The sequence below is a fragment of the Pithys albifrons genome, chromosome 6 (genome assembly GCF_047495875.1).
Source record: "Pithys albifrons albifrons isolate INPA30051 chromosome 6, PitAlb_v1, whole genome shotgun sequence".
Taxonomy (NCBI): domain Eukaryota; kingdom Metazoa; phylum Chordata; class Aves; order Passeriformes; family Thamnophilidae; genus Pithys; species Pithys albifrons.
Window position 1 is genome coordinate 35,084,505 of NC_092463.1, and position 19,820 is coordinate 35,104,324.

At 43.3% G+C, this 19,820-nt stretch overlaps 1 protein-coding gene across 5 annotated transcripts in view; it reads right to left on the reverse strand.

Annotated features, from left to right (window-relative positions):
• The window catches only part of ACTN1 (actinin alpha 1), an 84,004-nt gene that overhangs the window by 31,056 nt on the left and 33,128 nt on the right, over positions 1 to 19,820 (reverse strand). For all 5 annotated transcript variants that reach the window (XM_071558163.1, XM_071558162.1, XM_071558164.1 and 2 more), the window contains exons 2-6: positions 12,131 to 12,245; positions 6,863 to 6,982; positions 2,508 to 2,594; positions 1,858 to 1,945; positions 858 to 936 (exon numbers count right to left, since the gene is read on the reverse strand). In XM_071558163.1, coding sequence (XP_071414264.1) covers positions 858 to 936; positions 1,858 to 1,945; positions 2,508 to 2,594; positions 6,863 to 6,982; positions 12,131 to 12,245 — 489 coding nt within the window. The remainder of the gene's footprint in view (positions 1 to 857; positions 937 to 1,857; positions 1,946 to 2,507; positions 2,595 to 6,862; positions 6,983 to 12,130; positions 12,246 to 19,820) is intronic.

Consider the following 19,820-nt stretch of genomic DNA (forward strand, 5'->3'; position numbering starts at 1 on the left):
TAGCTAACACCAGGCATGAACACACTACTTAAAATACCCAGCCCATGAGATCTCATGGACAAACTTTCTGTGTTAGGCCCAGTAATGACACATGAATTATGCTCTTGGTGACATTTTATTCTGCATGCACACAGATACAGTGAAACTGGATGTCAGCACACTGCAGGAGAAGAACCCAGTTTGATCTTCCTTTCCACTACTGGGTCAAGACACTGCTGGCAGCACAAACCACTGAATGGTTATTCTCATCATCCCCTTAGCAATCTTGTCTCCAAAATATACTGAAAGCAAACTTTGGAGCAGCTTGGTATCGTGTTATCAGTGGCAACTGGAAAGTAAAACTGAGTTTTGTGACAAAGGCATTTCTGGCACCTGGGACCTACATGCTAGGAGAAGCCCAGTACTGCAGATGACTCCAAGCTAAGCTGGAAGCATGTGATAAGAGTCCAGTGAGGGGACACAAACCCATCAATGAGCTATTGCACTAGAACACCAGGTAACTAGTTTCTATCCACAGAAATCTTAAATCTGATTTGACTCCCTAGTCTGTGACATTAGCACAGAACTAGTCTCACATTTGGTGTCACTGAGTTTGCCAGCTTTTGCTCATCAGCTGGGATTGGGGCACGTGTCACACAAGGCAGTCTGAAAACAGGGAAAGTCAAGCAGGAAGCTCATTAAGTTCATGCTTCATTAAGAAGCCTGAATGTACTGATTCAGCCCTCCTTCCTTCCCCCCAAGTCCTGCAACTGCCAGCTTGTGCTGAAGTTCTCCAATTATGTTTACCAAGCTAATTCTTCTCCCTCTTTACATCCAAGGAGCCAAGTATCTGGTCTGACAAACAAATTGAGTTGTACCTTTCTTAGCTTCCCATAGTCGATGAGCTCTGGACGGTGTCTATGAATTAAAGCGCAGAAACCAAGGCCATCCTTCCAACTATGAGAGAGACACAAGAGAGAACAATTAACACTGCTCAGCCAGGGAGACACAGTGATGAGCATGAAGCAAGCAGTGCGACAACTAATTCAGGCCTAGTTTCTAACTAACAGTGCTTCTGTAAGTGCTGGGGGGGAGGGATGTCTTGTATGTGCAGGAGACTGAAATAAAGATCCTTTTCAATCTCTACAAAAATTTACTGTGATTAGGACTTGCTCATTGCATTGCCACCTCCTTTTTGGCAATTCTCTATGCTGAAATCTCTGTGCATGTCTTGTGGAGCAAGTGAGGACAGGTATAGAGCTCAGGGTTGAAAAAATGTGTAGATACAAGCCCTCAAGGAGGAACAAGTGTATTCCTTAGGGAAAAGGCAGATGTTCACAGCTAGCTCCACTACAGTACTGGCTAGCATGGATGGCAGTTAAGCTCTTAAAAATGCTTAACATTTAAATGGTTCATACAACTCTCCCAGATGTGCTGGAAAAGCACTACTTTGCAGAATCTTCACTGGAACATCTGCCAGTCTGGCATTATTAAAGAGCAGAGCAAGAAAATCTCTTGTCACTTCCCAACTCTGCCATACAACAAAAGTTCCAGGTGCAGGGTTTTTTTCATGGTTCCTAAAATGTTCTGAGTTTTCACACAGCAAAAGTTCATGGCACATACACTGCTCTCAGAGTACTTAATGCCCTGAAGAACTTCATGAAAGCAGCAATTGTAACCAGAATGAGGAATTGGGACGTAAGTACTTGGATCCTCTTAGAACCTCTGCCTTTAATTTCCTAGGCATCTCTCTGGACTACATTGTTGTTGTGTAATGTGCATATGCCTTGGGAGGTGTATCAGGAATGTTGTTGAATATACTGAGAAGTATAGGAAAACAATAGACATTGTAAAGCTAAGTTCTTGCCTGTAACTCACCTGATATGGAAGTTCTGAATGTTTACATTTTTGTAGGGGGCTGTCTTCCTCTGACACCATAACAAAAGTCCTTCTTTAGCAGACGTTTCTAGTGAAAGAAAGAAAACTCATCAAGGAACTCATTTTCTTAGAAAGCAGGAGCTTCTGGAGCATATGCTAGAAAACCATCACTAACTCTTCTTTGGTAGAGAGTGCACTGAATTGTACTTTATTTAATTTCATTTGTAGAAAATTTCTTGTTTGGAAGAGTCTACTGCGATAGTTTTGTTACTACTATTTTCTTAATGAGGTTCAGTAATAATGAAATAGCTTTTCAGGACTTAAGAGTCTGTAGGACTTGTAAATGATAGGTCCATTTTCAGTGCTAGTCCCTGAATCAACCTGCAAGAAATCCAACAGATTCTGACCTCGAACTTGACTTTCAGGCTTAGATATCCTTTTGAGCATCCTTGAAATCTCTTGTAAGAGAAGGATATGAAAAACTCTTTCAGTATACCTGAACCTGGCCATAAATGTCACAAACAGTGACAGGGGGGAGGGGAGATTCCTAGGACCTTTCAGTTACTCAGTAGCACATTTTGGGCCTTTTAAGTTGCAAAGCTATTTAGTTGTTCATTATTGAACAGTGGCTGGGAAGAACTAAAATTTACCTTCAACTGAGATATCCTGAATGGCAAAACGAAGGATGATGGTCCAGATCATTCCGAGGGTCATTTTAACATTGCCATCCACAATTTCTAGAAAAAAAAAGGTTGAAAGAGAAGATATTAAGCTGCAAGTGCAAATCCTTGTAAAACAGGAACACTGGGGAGCATTTCCTTTTGCAGATGGGAGAACTGGAATTCCTGCTAAAAACTGTTTCTCCTCACCTTCCCAGATGTTCTGCTGGTACAGCACAGTACCCAGTAATCAGACTGGTTCTCTTGCAGTATAATACTGAGAGTAAAACAGACATAGATGAACCCAAAGGTCAGAAATAAGGAACAATTTAGATCAGCATAATTACCCCCAGAGGCCTAAAACCACCTTGTTCAGGTTTAATTACAATCTCTTAGAAGTCATACAAGCCAGACTAAGAAAAAGAAAAGCTTTCAGTCCCTTACTCTTCTATGTCTACTCCAAGTCACCTCTATATCTGCCCCAGCATAATTATACCAGATGAATCAGTGAGACTTCCCAGTGCAGATGAACTCTGACAGCTGGTTTTGTTCTATGAACAAGATACCACTAAGAACACCATGCCACATCATTATTTTAATTTGAAACAAGCCTAAATTTTTGCTATTTCAAACAAGCCTACATACATCAGACTGCCTTTATAGGACTTCTTTCAGTCATGTAACTGCCAGAAGACACAAGCATTTCTCAAAGTACAGGCATCCTGCTGGAAGAGGAAGCAAAGACTCATGCTGACCAGTCCGCACAGACCATAACACAAACTATGATGCTAAGCAGATTGTGATTTATTGCTCACTGGACTCCACAATATAAATCAACAAAAGTCAACAACTTGGAGGTTTTACAAGGTGACTGCTTGCATGTGTGAGGTATGATCTGTTTAGGATGGGGGATCAAGGGTCTAGTGGAAGGCATTTGGGGAGATGCTGGCCCAGAAAGGGGCTTCCACCATGTATAGATCAGAGCCAAACAGTCCAAACAGTGAACAGATGAGTCTTAAGTGCTGATCCTCAGCATCTACAAACATTTTGCCTGTTGACAGTTTTCAAACAGAATAATTTTTCACAGGCATTTTAAGGTCAGGGAGTTGTCCGCTAGGCTGATGCAAGAAAATGCCATGAGCTGGCAAATATATTGAGGTCTGCACTTTCTGCATTCTTCAGCCCTCCAATAAAGCACTGCAATCAACTTAAAGGAAAATCCATACTACTGTTACAGATACCTGAGATACTGCAGCTAAAATATGTAAGAAAGTATCTGTGTTTTCAGCTCGCCTGTTTTGTTCATGTGATAGATCTTTGTGGGGATTTTCAAAAAGCAAGAAACCCAATGCTTTTAAAAACCACAGCAGTTGGCAGAACTCCCCTAGGATGTATTTAAGATCTGAAACTAAATTGAGATCTTTATCGCATTAAAATCTGATGACAATAATGCTGAAAATGCTTCATGAACACTAATAAATCAATCAGTGAGCTGTAACAAGTAATTAATATTACTGTTCCATGGATTTTAATTAGAAATAAAGGTCAAGACACTTACATAAAACCAGATAGCATTAAGTTGGTAATGTGGCATAAGAACTCGTCACTATGCTCTGGTTACATTCTCAAGTTCCAGTTTTATGAAGTTAGGTAGTGGAGTTAAGGTGGAAGCACTCCTCCTTCCCCAGCCCTCTTCATTGCATTACTCATTTAAAAAAGGAGGATATGCTCCCTGCTCCCATATCTGATTATTCCCTAGCAGTGCACCATACCAAGGCTGCTCTGGAAGAAATACAAAGTATTTCTGCTACTTAATTTCTACATATAATTTATTTTTTCTTGACACAGAGAAAACCCACCATCTACCAAGCAGTTACTGATGCCAGTGAGATTAGTGAGTGATCCATCCCAGGATGCACATTAACAACTCCCTTGTCCTTTTTTTTTTTTTTAATGAAATAGAGTTGACAAAATTTTTATTATTTTTTAGAAGCAGGTAAGCATTTCCATTTCTAGTGCTAAAAATCTTCTCCTGGCAACCTGGTTACAAAGTCAGGCAGGCAGCCTGATCAGAAAGGCCCTATGTTGTTTGTCCCTCACTTAACTTGGTTTTCCACCACTGCATTCCCCAATGCTAATCTCCTTTTCCTTTAGCATCCCTTCAGCACTCTTCAGCTGCTGACAATCTCTTTCTAGTACAGAGGAATATGGCCAAGAAACAAAAGTGAAAAATGTGGTTGCAGAACAGGTTTGCATGAGGTTTTCTGCTTTCTGGTGATGAATAAAAAAAAACTCCACAGGAAGTGTTAAAAAGCTGAATGTAACGCTACAAAGCTGGAAGAATCTAATGTTTACTTAAAGATGCTATGTTTGTTCCCTGCTGATGTAAGAAAGGCTCGGTAATGTGGGAACAGTTCACATAAGAAAAGGCTAGCAATTAGACAGTATCTTCTGCCTGACTGTGCTTTCCAAGTGCTTTTCCTAGGCAGGATATCTGCAAGCACTGTCTGCACTTCCTCCACCACCAGCAGCTGTTGTCTGAACAGCAGCAGCAAGCACATGTTATTAATGTGATTTGCATTCAACTTGGGGGGCGATCAGTTCCGGACGAAAGCTGGTGAGGCACCTGCATCCACTGGATGCATCCACCAGTGAATATGCTTCCACCTAGCTCCCATTATTGCACCAAATAATATGAACTAAGTATGCGAAAACTACAGTACTCTCATCCATTTGTTTGACAACCAACTAAGGGTCTGGCAAATATTCAGTCCTTAGGAGAAAGACTGGCTAGCTACAGAGGTATGAAAAAAAAACCTAAAGAAAAGGGAACAGAGCAGGAAAGAAACACAAATTTTACACACGTTCTAGACGCCCAGAAGTATTTAAAAGTCTGTCAGAGATCCAAATGACAACAGGAGCTGTCTTAAGGTGGAACATCTCTCACTCCAGGTCCAAATTCTAGTTTGAAAAGGGTACCATATAGATATGGACTATTGTATCAGACACTGGATGCATCAGTCTTTCCATAAGGGCAAAAAATTACCTTAGATATGCATTTGTGCTATAGAAACACTACTCAGGGCCAACAATAGCTCAGGTTGCTACTGTTGGAAAAGCTGAGAAATCTGAAGAGAAGTTTTGCATGCAAAGTATCAATATCATCCAGCCATTCATCTCTTGTGTTTTGCCCTCCTATACTCAACACAGTAAAGAGGTGTCTGCAATGACCCTGGACACTAGTTCCAAGTTATTCCAAAGTCTCCATACAGTTAAAGCAGTATGTTGAGCTAAAGGTCTTGGTAAGGCAAACATGAGCACCTGCAGTGGCTGAGGTATTCTGCCTGATCTGACAAGGAACAAGTAAACCATAGGATGGGTACATGTCTTGGAGATGTCCCAAGAAATGCCTGCAAGTCCAAAATTGGGGACAGCATGCAGAGACTGCACTGACCTCAAGAGCTGAGAACAGGCAGGGCTCAGGCCTGTAGCTCCTCAAAGGAGGAATGCTCATCCCAAACTGTATCATGGCTGTGTCATGAGTTTCCCTAGAGAAACCATGTATTTCCATCTGCAAGGTCGAGATAACAAACCTCCCTCATTTTCCATGGTTACTTTAAATACAAACCTAGAAATACCATAGAAGCAGAGTGTCTACACAGCAAGTGACAACCTGAGTTCATAGGCAGGACTTACAGATCCAGAACAGAGCAAAACAAGTGTCATGAAAACCTTCAAGCCCTTCTGGGTCTTGGGTGACATCTCTACATAACTGCCTGCCTTCTGCATGATCTGCAAGTCCCTGGTGCTGCCCACAATGGTCTCTACATAAAGACACACAGGCTTCCAGCTTTCTGGGGCGCAAAAAGAAGGCTGGAAGCCCTGAAAACTGGAATCTCTGGAGTTCTTGTTCTGTACTGGGGACTGCACTTGGCTTTGACCCATGCAATGTCCTACAGTAACAGGGAGACCTTCCCTAGCAATTCTGCAACTACCTAAATACAAATAGCTGCTATGCTTCAGTTGAGATTTTTCTTCATTTGAGAAAGAAATTTCTCAATTAATTTGACTCTGCCACTGCTCAAAATTTTCTTTATCTCATGAGAACCAGAAGAAAAGCAGGACCTGATCAACAAGCCCAAGCAGGAATCAGGTTTAGCTGCCTGGTATGAAGGCAGGACTTAAATCCAGAGTAAAGGCCTACTGTATCCTGTTTTTAACTTGATGGCTTATTCTACAAGAACACAGTAGGGCTAGGAAGGTGAAAAGGGAAATGACATGCAGCCAGTAAGAAAGACAATGACTTAGCACAGCTTGGGCCCAGACAAATAATCTGGTTTCCTTACCTTCAGCTCCAATAGATACTAGTTTGACTCCTTTGCTGGCAATGAAATCCAAGGCCTTGTTCACATTGGATATTTTGTGCACTCGCATTTTGCCTCTTTCAGGCTTAGCCAAACGTTCACCTAATCAGAAACAAAGTGGAAAAAAAGGTATTAGAAAACAATTCTGAACCATTCTTCCCTGGTGGGTGTTTCCTATGCCAGTGGCTCCCACTGCTCAACCAGGCAGAGAGTAGACCTCCCTGCATCCACCCTTTCAGGACAGTCACACTCACTGTCAGGTGCCCTCAGAAAGAATCAGACAGAAAAGTATCATTTTGTTGCATTACAGATAAGTTAGTAACAGAGAGCCTATCAGCAATGAGTCCTTTCTGGAGCACGTTTGTATCAGAGGTGAAAAGGTCTATTGAAACCCCACTGAGCTAGGCAGTGGATCTAACCTCCATGAACCACAGACAAGAACTCCTGGAAACATCACAAATATCTCTCCCTGACAAAGACAGATAAGGAAGTCTCCTCCAGCATTTGCAACACCCAGTTTACAAAGCCAATCTCTCCATGGAACATCCTGCAGTCAAGTACGAGGATGATCTTATACCTTGCCTTCTCTTTCCCACACCCAGGATACAGACATCCTACCTCTCCAGTCTCTTCACTGAACAGCCAAAACTAATCGCCTGTATCAGGAAATAAAACCACTTTTTTGGCAAGTGGCTTTATAACTGTAAGGACTGTCACTCAACCCCTTTCCATTAAGTCTGATGTATTTCTAACTCTATGCAAGGTCTCTTTCACAGCTGTGCATTTTAAATGTTTATAATGAGGCACAGAGAAGGAAGCAGTCTAGCCCTGAGGTAAGAGCAGGTTAGTCTCTGGTAGAAATCAGTCTTAGGATAACACCAGTTCCTGACTGCAACAAAGCTGGACGATTTAGAAAAGCATTTTCCTGACCATATTTATTTGAAAGAGTTACATTAAGTGCTGTCATGTCCTTCTTGATAGGCTGCCCATAATTAAGCTCAGTCTACTTTTACTAACAATAACCCAACACTCAGTTAGCAAATTAAAGCTTGGACAGACAGGTGAACTTTTCAAAGGAACCTCAGTTAGAAATGTAATTAGATGCACTATCAGGAACCACCTGTATGTGAAACACAACACCAAAAATGAACAGAATGTCCACTTTCAGATCACAAGGTCCAGAATACAAAAACAATCTAAAGAAAATCCAAGCATGTTTTGCAGTCTGGGGGAAAAAAAGTTATAATTAAAAAGAGATCAAACGGGCAAGTTTAGGCAAGTAATTACTCACCTGACCTATTCAGTTCCAAAAGTCTCCTGCTGGATCTTGAACTGAATATTTAAGACAATGTCTGCTGATTCAAAACCATTGTTTGGTGCTTAAGTGTGAGAAGGGAAAGTACTTGGCTTCTTTCTCAACAGAGGTGTGAGGAAAAGCTAAAATGGAGAAAATATATCTCCATAACCATGTTCTACAAGAAAAAAGCCTGGAAATTAAACTCCTTTAGAAGTGTTTTAGTGGTTAGTGTAGGTTGGTATCATTCATTCTCATGCTTAAGGATAAAACCAGATTCCATTTCCAAAATGGAACACAGACGTCTGACAAATTAATTAAAAAGAGGTATTTTATGGCACTACCTCCATCCTAGGATTAAAAAAAAATCCCTTTTGCTTTAATGGAGCCTTAAGTATACATCATGGTGCATGGCTTTATTTTTCCACTTACAATGCTGTCATTCTAAAGAAAAGTTGCATTTTTTGTGAAAGTTTCACAACAACATTTTTACATGTAGACTTAAGAAGACTTATGCTTTCAAATGTCAACAAATTAAGCCAGCTAAAAAATAACCATTTTCCTCAGCTCATGTGGCTGTAAACTAGCCTTGCAAAAAGAATAATAAAGACAAGTGATTAAGTTTCAGGTGGAACAGCAAGCTGATCCAATTCACCTTGTGGCTGCATGTGCAACGTCAATGCCCATACAGGGAAGAGCACCTGAACTGCTCTCCCTGGGGCTGGGGAGAGCAGGATTGTTCCCCATGACAGCAATGAGATAGATCCTCAATCAATTACAAAATTGCAGTCACCTTCTCTCAGATTAGAATCTTTTTATTGTGAAGTTTTTAAGTTCCAAAACCCATTGGCTATTTCTTTCTGACTTGGACTTTATTACAAATTTAGTTTTCCAGAAAAAAACATCATCTGGTTCCATGCCATACATTATTAATGATGTAGAGTGTTAAAAGGAATCCTGCTAGAAATAAGTTCTATTTTCAGCTATTTGCATCATTGCTTTATTTCTCAGTACTTCTCCCAGCTCAGACAATGAAAATGGTCTACTCGCTTTCCATTCTCTCATTCTCATGTACTAGCCCAAGGCTGTACTTTAAAAACTAACAATGCAAGGATGTGTTGGCATAGAAGTTGTTTACCACAAATTTGTTTAGGAAAAATTTCACTTAGTCACTCCTTCGGTTTGGGGAAGGGGGGGATAGCACTTTATGACTTTATTTTAGAAGTAATACATGTAAGTTTAGCCTTTTTCAGTCTTGTAGTGTTATTTTTAAAACAGCTTTGTCAGGGGAAGGAAACTCGTGGTGAAAAATGAAAGTGTATCTTTTGGGGCAACTTCTATGGGAGGTCACAGCTGTTACTTCCAACCACAGAGACCAACAGGAGAGGATCTACAAGGAGGAAGTCCTAGGACTGTCTATGGAACTTCCTCCACTGAGGAACTGACTGGGGAACCCAGGGGCTCTGGCAGGGCTGAAAGGGGACCTGTCAGCAGCACAGCTCACCACCAGAAGGTACTGGGCTGAATAAAACTGAAACATGCTTCTCTTGCAGACCATTGCTGCTTCCCATACTTTGGGGAAACTCCATCTGATGGGAAATCTGCTTCCTACTTGGCTAGCTGCCTGGTAGCAATGTGTTCTCAAGGACACATACAAGGGTCTGCCCTGAAACAGGTCTCCTACAGACCCAGTGGTGAAGTCTGTCTTCCACCACAGGGCCTCCAGTGGCTTCCCTGATGCAGGCTCCATCCTCCCTGCCTTGGCAGAGTGGCAGCAGCCACTCCACAGCAGGCGCAGAGGGAGACAGCGCTCCCTCCCTCATTTCCACACATCCTGTCCATGTGTCCAGGTGGAGGAGGTGCTCAGCTCCGCACGGCTCTCAGCCAACCTGACCCAGCGCCCTCATGGCTGAAAGCTCTTCTGGCCATCATCGCCTAGGTTAGAGGAGACCAGCCTCACAGAGCAACCCTGTCCATGCCCAGTTCCCATCAGCAGCTCTGCAGATCCCCAAAATATGTGAAGAGGAAGGTGTGAGCCAAGAGCTGAAAGGAAAGAGCTGAAAGCTGGAACTGGAGGGCTAACAGTCATCCAGAGACTCATCCTTTTGGCAGATGATGAGTGGGAACCATGGCAAGAACATACAGACGAGCCCTTGCCAGACATCAGGAGACTCCTGACCCTCACACGCTGCTCCCCAGATGGATTTGCTGCTTCCCCAGCTACAGACCAAAGGGGTTGCTAGTGGAGCTGGCAGCTGGAAGGAGGCTCTGTATGAGCAGTGGGGCTCACAACTGATAATGGAGCTGCCAATGACAGAAATGAAATGGGAAAAAATATGCTATGTTTGTCTTCTTCTGCCACTTAGGAGAACTCACTTCTAGCTTCTGCTGTCTCTAGGGAAAGGATGCTCAATCTTAAGTGTGTGAAAGACCATGGTCTCTGGTGGATGCAGTCCCTGGCTGCTCCCCACACCTTTGCCCATTCATCTAGCAGCAAGTTGCAGGCACAGAGCTGCAGGTACGAGCCGTGTCCACACCACCTGTGCAGTTGGAAGCTGATGGCTTCTTCCCAATCTGAGGCGGATCTGACAGGCTGCCAGTGGGCTCCCAAAGGGACAACAGGAGAGGAAGAGTGGGAGATGATGCAAGGAAATTCAGCAGTGTGAGATAGGAGAACCCTTGGTTCAGCACCAAGCCTCATCTGCCGTCTCCTCTACATACTTTTCCCCCATTATCTTCCAGTCCAGGGATTAGAAACTAAGCCATCAAGGCCCATCTGCCCTGCCTCTGAAAAGGAACACAAATACAGAAAATAAACTAATATGACTCTGCTACCTCATTCCTTACAGGCACTGCAGAAACAATGTGCATGCTGCAAAGCCTGATCCTTGAACTCTGATCCCTCCAAACCAATGCATTGGCAAAACCCCTGAGGTTTCATTCTTTATTCAGAAATTCTGAAAAACACTGAGAGTATACTGACAGCATCTTTCCAGAAACTGGCAAAGGGGAAGGGAAAGAAAGAAAAGGAAGGACAGAAGAAAAGCAGCCTGAGTGCTTCTATCATAGCCATTTTGGAAAATGTACCGAGGTCCAGAGTGCAAGTCACAGGCTTGCCATAAGTGGCTCAAAAGCCACCAAAAGACAGTCTGTGAACATACAATCCCAGTTTCATACATAAGGTCTTACCCTCTCTCAAAGCCTTCCATAATACTTAACTAAGTATTATGTCTCATCAGCACAACAAAAGGGATTACTGCTTATATGGAATGATCCCTGGGAGATACCTGTCTAGCAGTGGGACACTGTGACATGCAGTAAAAACAAGTATGATCTAACTTGTTTATGCCACTGCTTTTATTTCAGACTGAGGTTTTTAGGATTTTGCTTTTCTTTGGGATTTTTTTTCCCCATGGAGGCTTGAGCACTGAGCTCAGATTGAAACTAGAATGGAATAACTTCAGTCACAGCTGAAACTGAAGAACACAGAAGATTTATTGGTTTGACTCCCCTCTTCAAATAACTTCTATCGTACTCCCACTGCCATGTGGCTTTGGTATGATTTGCCAGTGCAGCATTCCCACACTTCCAGAGCTGCTTCATCAGCCCTGTCAAGCAGTAAAAGCCACTGCCTGAGCCTTCACAGGAGGCTGTGCATTCCTGATAGGCAGAGAAAAGATGAGAGGCAGGAGCAGGAACGCAATGGGTAGCCTGCACAGGCCATGAGCTTTGAAGTACATTCCAAAAGTACATTAATGGTCACTGCTGGAGACAGATACTCATTAGGGAGAAATTTGTTCTGAATCAGGAAGCAGCTGTTCTTATATTCCAGCAAAATCTGCAGCATTACAGCCCTTGCAATCTGTATTCTGCAAGAAAGGAGGAGGAGGAGGAGGACAGATTTCAGAACAAAGATGCTCAGGACACTTGAGAGCACCACACAGAACCTCTCTCACCTGAAATGACTTCCAGAAGCAACATGAGTTTAAGACCATCCCTGAAATCTTCTTCTATATTCTCAATCTGTGTCCCAGCCTTTCGGAGGTGAGAATTACACCATGCTGTAAATGTCTAAAACATAGGAAAGAAGGAAAACAAAAAAAACCAGTCAGTAATCTTCCCAGAAACCAAACAACAGTTCACAACCAAAGCAGTGCTGCTAGGTACCATGACAAAGGTTCAAATGCTCCTTACATTACCACCTTTCCACATCATGTCCTTGTGGAGCACAAGCAATAGCACCTCTAATTATACAAAGAAGTTGCAGGGTGTTCCCATAAAAGAGGGAGTCTGAAACAGTCATTTTACAGCTCCAGCACATGTGATTTTCATAGAATCATAGAATCGATTGGGTTGGAAAAGACCTCCAAGATCATCGAGTCCAACCCTTGGTTCAACTCCAGTCCATTTACTAGATCATGGCACCCAGCGCCACGTCCAATCTGTGTTTAAAAATCTCTAGGGATGGTGAATCCACCACCTCTCTGGGCAGCCCATTCCAATGGCCCATTCTGTAAAGAATTTTTTTCTGATATCCAACTTAAATTTCCCCTGGCAGAGCTTAAGCCCATGCCCCCTTGTCCTATTGCTGAGTGCCTGGGAGAAGAGACCAACCCCCACCTGGCTATAACTTCCCTTCAGGTAGTTCTAGACAGTGATGAGGTCACCTCTGAGCCTCCTCTTCTCCAGGCTAAACAACCCCAGCTCCCTCAGCATCTCCCCATAGGACTTGTGCTCCAGTCCCTTCACCAGCCTTGTTGCTCTTCTCTGGACTCGCTCCAGCACCTCAATATCCTTTCTGAACTGAGGGGCCCAGAACTGAACACAGTACTCAAGGTGTGGCCTCACCAATGCAGAGTACAGAGGAAGGATCACTTCCCTGGTCCTGCTGGTCACGCTATTTTTGATACAGGACAGGATCCCATTGGCCTTCTTGGCCACCTGGGCACACTGTTGACTCATGTTGAGCTTCCTGTCAATTAGTACTCCAAGGTCCCTTTCTGCCTGGCTGCTCTCCAGCCACTCTGTGCCCAGCCTGTAGCGCTGCAGGGGGTTGTTGTGGCCAAAGTGCAGGACCCGGCACTTGGCCTTATTGAACTTCATCCCATTGGAATCAGCCCATCTCTCAAGTCTATCCAGATCCCTCTGCAGAGCCCTCCTGCCTTCCAGCAGGTCGACACTCCCTCCCAACTTGGTGTCATCAGCAAATTTGCTGATGATGGACTCAATCCCCTCATCTAAATCATCAATAAAGATGTTAAACAGGACTGGACCCAATACAGACCTCTGGGGAACACCACTGGTGACTGGCCACCAGCTGGATGCAGCTCCGTTCACCAGCACTCTCTGGGCCCGACCCTCCAGCCAGCTCTTAATCCAGGAGAGGGTACACTTGTCCAGGCCATGGGCTACCAGCTTTTTCAGGAGTATATTATGGGAGACAGTATCAAAGGCCTTACTGAAGTCCAAATAGACCACATCCACAGCCTTCCCCTCATCCACCAGGTGGGTCACCTGATTTCTGGAGAGGCTTCTTAGTTTCTGTTTGGTTTAGAATACCTTGAAACCAAATTTAAAGCACGCTAAGTGCTCAGATTGCTAGGAATTCCAGTGGTGTTAGATGACACATATTAACATAATATGAAGGAGAATAGAGAACTGCATTTCAGATCTTATCTCTAGACAGGCGCTTGAGAAAAAAAAAAGGAACTATTCTTATACACCCAACTGCCTCTGGTCTACTCCATCCCCAGTAAACACTGCAACCCTCAAACAGACACTGAGGGACAGCATGCTGAGCTCCTCAGCCACACAAACCACACCCCAGTAGTGTCTGTTCTGCTGCCTCCATTCTTACTGACTGGCTGCTAAATAGACCTCCCTTCCCTGTGACTGTCCCACCTTCCCACTCCCACATGAAGGTGTAAATACTTTCTGAATAATAATGCTATCACCCAGTTCAGAAGAAGTGCAGGCCCTAGAAAGGATATAAATAACCATTACTTAGTGACACTACTGTCCAGTACAGCTTCAAACTCCCACTATTTGAGAGCCTCTGGCAGGTACATCACTGCAGCCATCTCCATAATAAAAATCACAGCCACTCCATAATTCATGATACTCTGCACTACCACTGGAAAAAAGAGTTTGAAGTTTGAGTTGACTGAAATACAAACCACAACACAGCCAGTAGTATTCAGGCTAAACAGAACTTTTTTGAGAGCACTTTCTGACCTCAAGTGGTCAGAATAAAAGGATCTCTTATATGAGAGAAATTAATTTTACAACAGATGACAAGACACATTTTCTGTGGTTGCAGTTTCTAAGTCCATGCTCTGAACAATGGGCATGTGGGGCACTGACAGGGGAGAGATCATCTCTTCCAAGAGATGTCATAGTAGGGATCATCTTAAAAGAGCACCATGTGAAAGAGTCTGAAAAAGTGCTACCATCTGATGGTCAAAACAGAAGAAGCAAAACACCTCAGGTACCTCGGTGTGGCACAGACTTAAAACAGGTGAATCAAAGAGCTCAACTTGAAGATGCAGAAGCTGTTTGACACAAAACTACTGTTTGAACAATAAATTGTAGAAACCAGGTCTTTTAAAGAGGACAAGTTTGCTCAAGTGCTAATGAATGCATATCCCAGTGTTTGAATAGGACACCAAGTAAACCCTTTCTTTTGTACAACCTGATAACCCTTCGATCACTTTAAATAGAAGGCTGAGGTTACTCAAAAATAAGCAAGCTTGGGGCTACTACAAGGAAAGTCTTCCCTCCCTCTCCCAGATGTGATCTGAGAGCCAATTCAACTCAATGACCCAGCAAAGAATTGTTTGCTTTCTGAAGGCTGGTCTTCTGCTCAGTAGTGCATGGAAGCAGTTCAGCAGAGCCTCGCAAGCCTCTGCAACAGAAAATTGGGCACACATGGGCCAAGCAGGAGGGTGGAGTGGACCACTGCAGCCATGCTGTCTTAGGCTGCTGGGAAACCACAGAAGTAAGGACTCAGTGAGTACTGAAGCTTAGCATGCCAAAAGTTTAGCAATGCTTCACCGCTGCTTTCACCATGAGCAGGATTTTAAAAGAAAGGTTACCCCAAATGGCAAAGGGCTTGTTCTTAGTTGTCTCAAAGCTTGGCTTTCACTACTAACCTGCTTTCATTTGAGTTTACAGACTACAAATAGTGCGGCAGACTCTTTCCTTGTAAAAAGCATTGCTCAATAGCTGTCAAGCTTCCCACTGCTGTGCTCTGGCCTTGCTCTCCACTAGGACTGTGGAATAGGGCAGGATAACACTGTGGCTATAAATACTTTCATGGCAATGGCCCTTTGGACCAATGCATGTATTGTGAAAGTCTGGGATCTCGTTTTTCAAGATGGCCTGGTTTCCTTCCAGATTTGGGAGCTTGGAAAAAAAGAAGAGTAAGTCATTAAGCACCTTTTATTGCTTTTTATTGTTTATATCCTGAGAAATAAAAGAGGTGAGGGTTCTTTTTTCAAATAAAAGCAGTTTTAATTTAAAAGGGCCCTGTATCCTGAAGTACATCCTTTTGGCACCATTTTCTTCATTCTAATGACTGAGCTGTATTTCAAGAAGAAAGTTTAATTTATTTGGCTTCCTTTTGCAGCCAGGATGCTTCACTTCTCCAGCAGGGCAAGTGAGAGCAGACATGCCTTCAAATGCTACATCATCATCACCACATATCAAAGTATAAGAGTAAGTTAGGTCAGAAAGGTTGTAGATGCCCATGAACCTCCTTTTCATATTTGGAAAGCAAAGCAAGAGACTTACAGGTAGTGCCTGGTCCTGGGTGACATTTCAAAATTCATGTTAACTTGAAGAGGAAGCCTGACATCTAAATTGCAGGCCACAAGGCTGCACTTTTATTTCTTGCATGACTTCTCTGAAGTCATTTCAGTTCTCTTTTCCCAAAGCAGATCAGAATGTTCTGCTTTAAATCAGTGATAAGCCCCACAGAGCTCAACAAGGCATTCCTCTGCATGGTTTGAGGGTGGAAGAGGGTGACCAAGTCTGTATTTCCAAGAAACACCAATGAAATTAAATACAAACAACACATCTTCTAAACTATGCATTATTATAAAGCCTGGCAGGATAGCTGGATCAGTGAGAGGATTTTTATAGCTGCAAGAGTCACCTAAGGGTTGGTGGAAAATGAAGTCAGAGAGCCACCACTCCAGGTTCTCTGCTGGAGCCATCCCCACCTTATCATGGACTCAGACATGCTGAAGTAAGAGAATTCTGCAAAATATTGCCATTAGCTGTGAGTGGCAGAACTGACACCTCAGCTTTTCAAGAACATGGACCGTGAGGGGTTAACAGACAGTACACACACAGTTCCCACTAGACAACTACCTGATGTGCACACATTTTCTCAAGGCATCCTTCAAGTTCTACATGCATTTCAACGAGCAAAACACCATGAGCAGCACAACTGCACATGCAAACAGCAACAGTAAGCAGGCCAGTATGGATGCATTAGGCCATTTTACAAGAAAGCAGGATTATGAATGCTTTTAATAACTGCAGTGGGACTCGCAAACTATATTCTTCACAGACCAATCCAGAGCAACATCTATCAAAACATAATCATCAGAAAACAGCTTTATGTTGCACTTGCTGCATATACTGCACAGGGGTAAAATATCTTCGTACTTTAAAGTAGTAAAGTGGAAAGAGATTTAACAGACAGATAGGAGAAACCTGGAGAAATGTGGCAGAAAAGTAGGGGTGGGGCGAGAGAAAGGAGAGCTGAAATTTTTGCTGTCCATTGGGTCTTGCAATCCTGGCAGTCCTGTTTAGACTCATTTTTACTGACTTGGCTTCACGCATCTGCACAGGATACTTTTTGTTATTCTAGGAAACCTAGTGAAACCACCCACTATCCCCATCCCCCTTCTGGGCAGCACAGCCACTCACTCCTCCCCATGCCCTGAGTCACAGAGAACACTGGCAATTGGCGTGAGTTGCTGCTAAGCCCTGCTGTGCTGCCAGTCACCAGCAAACAAGTTTTCAGAGGTGGAATGGACTGTCAAGAACAGCCAGACAACTTTCTGGTGCAGGCCCAGCCCTGGGATCAGCCAGGCAATGAGAAAAAGCAAACACCCCACCTGCATTTGCTGGGGTGAGGTGAGTTGCACCCCAGTTCAGAGGGCAGAAATGCACTGCCAGATGGGAAGCTGCTCTGAAGCAGCAGATGTGTTCCTTGCTGTCTGCAGACACAGAATCCTGGAGCTTACACTCCTGCTTTCTTCTAACACCTTGACCCAAAGACAAGAAAAGACATAATGTTAATCTTGAGGCTCATGGAAATTTCAGAGGTGGAAAACTACTTAATGTTAAATAATAGCATAAAAAACCATACCGGCAAAAATTTCACACTATAAATTTTCTATGGTAACTGCAGAAGAGGTCCAAACAGAGCTGTGATTCTTGGCCCTTGGATCTTCCATATACTGTACTCTTAATTCCATTTTTGGACTCAACAAATCGCCAGGACTGCCCTGCAGGTCTGCCTCTTGTCCAGTATTCACAACAGAGGATGTCCAGTGAAGAAGTACACGTGTGTTTGCATATACATGGATGCATTTCTTATTATTATCTTTGCCGTTGTGTTCCCTGCTCTCATCTAGGCATGATTTGTAGCTGTTATTTGGTGTTTTTAACACCACAGTTTCATCAGCAAGATCCCTGACACCAAGATCAGCTCCTGTTACTTGTGTGCTGGGTGCTGCATGAACAATAGGACCTTCGTACTCTATCATGATATAACTTGTCAGATAATAAAAAGAATAACAAATATTACTAAAAGCAATTTGCCTCAGCATATTTACTAGAGGGGTATCCTCTACAAGCCTACTCCTATTTTAACAGGAGCACCCATCCCTTTTCTGACAGAACATGGACAGTCCTTGCTTCTTCACTGTATTAACCCTCATCCAATCATGAGTTAATTAAAAACAGCCAGGTGACTTTTACAGGTCCTGCAGCCAAAACTCTAATGAGATAGAATCTTCAGATAGCTCCTTCCAGGTATCTCACAGTCCTGCCAACTGCAAACCTACCTGTATTACTTGTGCATACACATGCGCTCTCTGGTACTATTTGTACTTCCCAAAAATTTGCTTTTGTTCCTGAAAGCCAAAAACCTTTCCTCTCCACACCATCCTTTCCAATCTGAGTACCTTTCCAGTACTAAAGTGGCTCAGGCTGTGCCCCTGAAACCTAGGGAAGTGGGACAGTAAAGAAACATTTTAAATTTTAAAGAATTCTGTGTGGAAAGCATCAGTGCTGTGACACCACTCGGAGCAGATCTAGAGAGCTCTTTGCTGCAAGAGAACATACATAAGGCACTTCAGCCACTAAGCAATTTCAGCAATGTAAATGTCGAAGCTACCACAACTATATAAATGACAGATATTAAAAAAAACTCAAATGGGCAGTTTCATCTCTTTGTGGTTGCAACAATGACATTCCAGCTTTATCTGACCTTTCCAGATGCTCTTCTCTCCTTTCTAAATCACTCTTCCACACAGCCCTGCTCTCCATGGGCGAATGCAAACTTTCTGACACAGCCAAGAGATTGCCATATTTGTGTAACAGCCCTGGAGAAGCTGTAACTGAGCCAGAGCAGTGCTGCTTGCCTCCTTTCTAACAGAAGAAAGGTCTGGCTTAAGCAACCAAAGAAAGAATTCTCTTGAGCACTGCCTCTCCGGACCACCATCACTGTGCTCAAAGGGAGGCACTGTTCACAGTCACCAAGGCACCCTCCTTCCTTGTGTTTATGTTGGGGGATGAATTTTAAACAAGTATTTCAACACAGCTCTGCTGTTGAGATGTGTGCACAAAGGTTTGGCTGCTGTTAAGAAGGGGATGGAGCTGCTAGCACACAAATCTCAGCCTAGTAGCACAGTTTTACATTGTCCACACACATGCTCTGCAAAGTGAGGTGAAAGCTACAGGTGCTAACGCCATAGTGCTAGCTAGTTGTTGTAGGGGAAATGACAGCAGGACTTCCTTTCCAGGCACCAGAAGAGAAAGCAGGATATTCAAACAACACATCATACACAGCTGGAAAACGAAATCAATTTACCCAGCTGCAAGTGCTGCATCCCTGCTAGTCATGTACAGAGCAGTGCACCTGGACTTCTGACTGCACAGCCAGGCTGCATTCCCTGCCTGGCCTGAAAGCAAGCCCTTCATCACGGCACCTGCTTACTACAGTGCCATCCATTCAGTACAGGACTGCTGAGACAGCCAAGTCCATGCTGCATGGAATTTTATTTAAAAGAAATTATCTGAAACAAGAACTGAGGCAATCATGTAATAACAACTAATAGTTTATTAAGAGCAGGCACAAAACTGCTGGATACACAGCTTTTACAAGCCATACAATTACTAATAAAACAGTCCGGCTGCCCCAAAATGAGATCCTTTTCACCTTTGTAGCCTGGAAGCTGTATCAATTAAGGAGCATACTAATCCACAGTCACAACAAATATCGCTCTCTTGGACAATTGGAAGGGTTTGGACTGAAAAGCTGGGCAGGCCATGAAAAATAAATCTCAATAATCCAGTCTCAATTTCCCTTCACTCAGCACTAACTCATTGCCAGCATTACCTCTCAGG